Source organism: Clupea harengus, chromosome 3, assembly GCF_900700415.2.
Source record: "Clupea harengus chromosome 3, Ch_v2.0.2, whole genome shotgun sequence".
Lineage (NCBI taxonomy): Eukaryota > Metazoa > Chordata > Actinopteri > Clupeiformes > Clupeidae > Clupea > Clupea harengus.
In genome coordinates, this window is record NC_045154.1 from 26491800 (window position 1) to 26496799 (window position 5000).

Consider the following 5000-nt stretch of genomic DNA (forward strand, 5'->3'; position numbering starts at 1 on the left):
ACACACACACACACACACACACACACACAGAAGACAGGGGAGATGTTTAATGCAATACATGGGACACCAAACCCAACACAAAAAGCATTGATAAGGGATTCAGACACCACACACACACACACACACACACACACACACACACACACACACACACACAAAAATGCTCATTCTGTACGGCGCCCATAACACCCGTCCCCCAGAACCCCCAAGAATCTAAAACACCATGACAACAATGGCCACAGAACCAAAACAAAAACAAATTACATCATGACAACAACCCCAGCATGACAACCCAAACATCCACACTGGAGTCCAGTACAACACCCTGCTTTCTCTGGGACCCTGGGAACTCCAGGGGTCTGACTGCGTGGCGGGGCATGTGAATGGTTCCTCTGGAGTTTGTTGTTTTCCAGAATGGATGACCTCACAGAACATTAACAGAAAATAATCACCACGACAACTGAATGTGCCCTTGTCCTTTGCGGATTGTCTTGACCAGTGACTACACACGCTGGTCTCATTATTTTACAAAGGGTGGAAACAACTGACGTAAACAAGCTTTTTGAGCTTTCGAGCTTGAGCTTTTTAAGCTTTTCTCTCTCTCATACACACACACAGACACACACATACCATCCTGCCCCCAAAACACTGAATCATGACAGGTCCCACCCTTTTCAAAAGGGTCACACCATCTCATCACATCTGGTCTGACCTTTCCTCTAAACTGTGTGTTGTGTGTGTGTGTGTGTGTGTGTGTGTGTGTGTGTGTGTGTTTGTTTGTTGTATGAGTAACTTTTCTTCTGGCCAGTTTGAAACACTCATAGCTTAATTATACCTCAAAAACACACAGTTACACAAACACACACACTCAGCCAACAACACACACACACACACACACACACACACACACACACACACACACACCATAGTCACTCTTAAAAACAAAGGGACGAATATGGAAAAAGGAGTCCCCACAGAGCTACATTGTTGGGCCTGGTACATGAGACAATGCTTGTGTGTGTGCACGTCTGCATACGTGTGTGTGTGTGTGTGTTAATGGGTTGAGTGCACTACCTGCCAATGTGCACAGGATGTTGACACGGAAGTGTGTGGAATGTTCCGATAAGTTGATTGTGCTCGTGCATGCGTGTGTGTGTGTGCATATGAGTGTGTGTGTGTGTGTTTCTAGTAAAGGAGAGAGTTAGTTAAGGACACCCATGCAATGTCACTGTTTCCTCAATACTTCTTCCGTGAAGGGAATGAATAACAACAAGTCCAGGGAGATGTACAAGGGTTACAGGACACATTCTATGACGAGCCAGACTTGTGTGTGTGTGTGTGTGTGTGTGTGTGTGTCTGTGCCTGTCTGTCTGTCTGTCTCCACGGACAACGTGTGACCCCTGCTGTGCCCTCTGCCCTTTACTGCCCTCTAGTTGAGCTGCTAGTAGCTGTTAGATGTTAGATGTTAGATGTTCGATGTTCTGTGTCATTTCCTGCTGTCAAATGCTCAGCAGTGTGTTTATGTGTGTGTGTGTGTGTGTGTGTGTGTGTGTGCGTGTGTGTGTCTGTGTGTGTGTTTGTATGTATGCAGTGAGAAGAGGTCAGACGGGACACCATGACTCACTCTGAACAAACACACTGCGTATCAGACAGCATGGGGGAGGGAGAGACAGACACAAAGGTGTACTATGTGCTGAGCCACACACACACACACACATAGACACACACATACACATAGACACACACACACACACACACACATCCAATTTAATCACTAAACCATAATGCCACTGCCACTGAATGCATGTCCTTCACACTCCATTTCTCAATCAGTGAACCTTATGGATGACCATGTGATCCTAAGTCCTCCCACACACAGACCCACACACATAGTGATGAGAAGGCACCTCAACTGTCTGATTACCTAATTCTATTCTCCCTTATGTAGCTTTGCAGAGGTAGAACACTGTGCCATCTGACCAAACGGCATGACTGCACTCAGAAGCTCATCCATCAGAGGTTAAGTGTGTGTGTATGAGAGTGAGTGTGTGTTCCTGTACTTTGTTTCAGCAAGTATCATGTCATGAGATGCACGAGAGCCTATTACACCATGTATGTGTGCGTGTGTGTGCGTGTGTGTACGTGTGTGTGTGAGTGTGCACATGCAATGTTAAAAGCTCCTTGTTCATCGTGGTTATTACAGCATGATACACCTCATTATGCTGCTCTGTGGGGCTCAGCGGTTTCCACAACGACGCCCCCTGACCTCTTAAATCTACCTCTGTGAAGGGGATACAATTTAACAGGGCAGCGGAGCAGAGAGAGAGAGAGAGAGAGAGCGAGAGAGAGAGATGTAGAGAGAGAGAGAGAGAAAGAAAGAGAAAGAGAGAGGAGGAGATGACACAGGATGATGACATTCTGGGTATGCCAAGCTCGTTTCTTTTAATTATCTTCGCCTTAATGAGCAGGGCATATGGGCCCTTTAATCCCTCCTCCTTTCCCTCTCTTCTCTCTATTATACCTCCATCCACTCCTTCTCTCTTCCACTTCCTCTCTCCCTCCCCACCCCTTTCTCTCTCTCTCTCCCTCTCTCTCTCTCTCTCTCTCTCTGTCTCCCTCTTATTAGTGGCTGAGCTGCAGTGTTGGTGGTCTGATGGGCACTACAGTCTGGCTCCAGTCATGTGTTCCTGCTGTAAGGCCCCGCTCCGGCTGCCCCAGCCTGTGCCTGATCTCCCTGAAACCGCAGGCGGCGTAATGGACACCTTAGGGGGCCCCAGCTCCCTGCTGTTCCTCTATCTACCCACTCTTTATAGAGAGCAGAGTAAACTGGCTGCACGGCTTAAAAATGCTGTGTGTGTGTGTGTGTGTGTGTGTGCGTGCGTGTGTGTATTGTTGGCTGAGTGTGTGTTACATAGACAGGGAAGTAGAGTTTGTTGGTTAAGTCTGTGGAAGACAGCAAACCTACTGTGCAACACTTGTACATGACCTATTTTTGTAGAACACACACACACTCACACACTGGGCTCATGTAAACCTGAGGTTTTGAATGACAGTGGGAGATAGACAGCCTGCAGTGAACTTATAAACCACAAAGAGAGTTTGTATTTGTGTGTGTGTGTGTGTGTGTGTGTGTGTGTGTGTGTGTGTGTGTGTGTGTGTGTGTGTGGGTGTGTGTGTGTGTTTCTGGAAAGAAGCAGAAGACCCTTCAAATATGTGTGCACACACAGACACTTACACTCAAACACACACACACACACACTCACATCTCTTCAACCTAATTCTGTCTATGAGACAGAGGCGCATTGTTCCACAGGCCCAGGACCCCGCCTCTCTCTCCCCCTGTCCCTCTTTCTCCCTCTCTCTTTCTCCCTCTCTCTTTCTCTACAGCCATCCATCCATCCAGCCACTAAATTTAGAGTCAAAGGGCCCCCTTAAGTAGGCCAGGGATGTAGGGGTGGTTGGATTGTGCATGTGTTTGTGTCTGTTTGTGTGTGTGTGTGTGTGTGTGTGTGTGTGTGTGTGTGTGTATGTGTGTGTGTATGCATGTGTGTTTATCTGCATTTTCAGCACCAAGACAATTAATAATCCTGCCTTATAAAAATCATTCCTTTCCCTCTCTCTCTCTCTCTCTCTCTCTCTCTCACACACACACACACACACACACCACTGTGCATAACTTTGACATCTGCACTGTGAACTATCCCTAGACCCACTCACTCACTCCTTCATTTCCTCCTCATGTCGTCTCTCTATCTCTCCATCTTTATCACCCCTCCTCCACCATCCCACCCTCTGGAGACACGTGCAGCCAATCACAGGCAACGGCCGTCGACCCCTCCGATGAAATGTGAGCCTCATGAGGAGGAAGATTAAATGACATCCACAGCACACTGCTCTCTCTTTCTCTCTCTCTCTCTCTCTCTCCATTTCTCTCCTTACATGAAGGGCAATACCCCGGCTTCTTTCCAAGAGCAACACCACTCATAGCTGTTCTCACTATGTCCAACAACCCTTTCACACACTGGCAAACACGCTCATAAATGTAAACAAATGCACGCAGAGTCAGCCAAACACAGGAAACACATGAAAGTGTGTGTGTGTGTGTGTGTTTGTGTGTTCGTGTGCGTGTGTGTTTGTATGTGTGTGTGTGTGAGTGAGTGAGTCTGTGTATGTGTGTGTGTGTGTGTGTGTGTGTGTGTGTGTGTGAGTCTGTAAGAGTGTTTGTGTGTGTGTGTTCTTTACTGACCAGAGGACAGCAGACTGCCACTGCTTCCACTGATGATTTTGCCCTTGCTGCCCATGTTGGCCAGCTTGGAGGTCTTCAGGGTTCCTGTCTCCGTCAGGTCTATGGCGATCTCACTGAGGCTGCGTGCCGCATGGATCTTAGACTACAGAGAAGGGAGAGGAGAAAAAAAACTAAGTTAGTGAGAGAGAAAGAGAGAGAAAGAGAGAGACGGACATAGAAATGTGGAGCGACAGACAGAGAGAGAGCGAGAGAGAGGGTAAAAGAGAGAGAGAGGAGTCAACGTGTTCGACAGCTGTTTGAGTTCTCCCTGTGCATTCTGAGGGAGATATAACTTTCCAAGAGAAGTACATTCCTCTGCTTTTAACATTGAAACAGAATCCACACACACTGCTGATCAACGCATGTGTGAGATACAGTATATGTGTGTGTGTGTGTGTGTGTGTGTGTGTGTGTGTGTGTGTGTGTGCGCGTGTGTGTGTGTGTCAAGAGGTGGTGATGGTTACTTCCACACAGTGTAAACCAAAGTAGGTTACTGTACAGTGATCAGAGGAAGGTGACAGGAAGCCCACAGACACCAGTCAGGGGCTTCCCAGAGTGTGTGGACACACACACACATACACACACACACACACACACACACACATTCTGGAATGCCACACAAAATATTTTAACAGCACACATACATTCCATTGCCACACAGATGCCTAAACAGTCAATTCCCAAAGATGAAATGCTAAAAACAGACTGTCTATGT

At 47.2% G+C, this 5000-nt stretch overlaps 1 protein-coding gene across 1 annotated transcript in view; it reads right to left on the bottom strand.

Moving 5' to 3' along the window:
- Window positions 1–5000, bottom strand: part of LOC105908813 (FERM domain-containing protein 4A) — a 78185-nt gene that overhangs the window by 7285 nt on the left and 65900 nt on the right. The window contains 1 exon segment of the mRNA XM_031565205.2: window positions 4247–4388. Coding sequence (XP_031421065.1) covers window positions 4247–4388 — 142 coding nt within the window.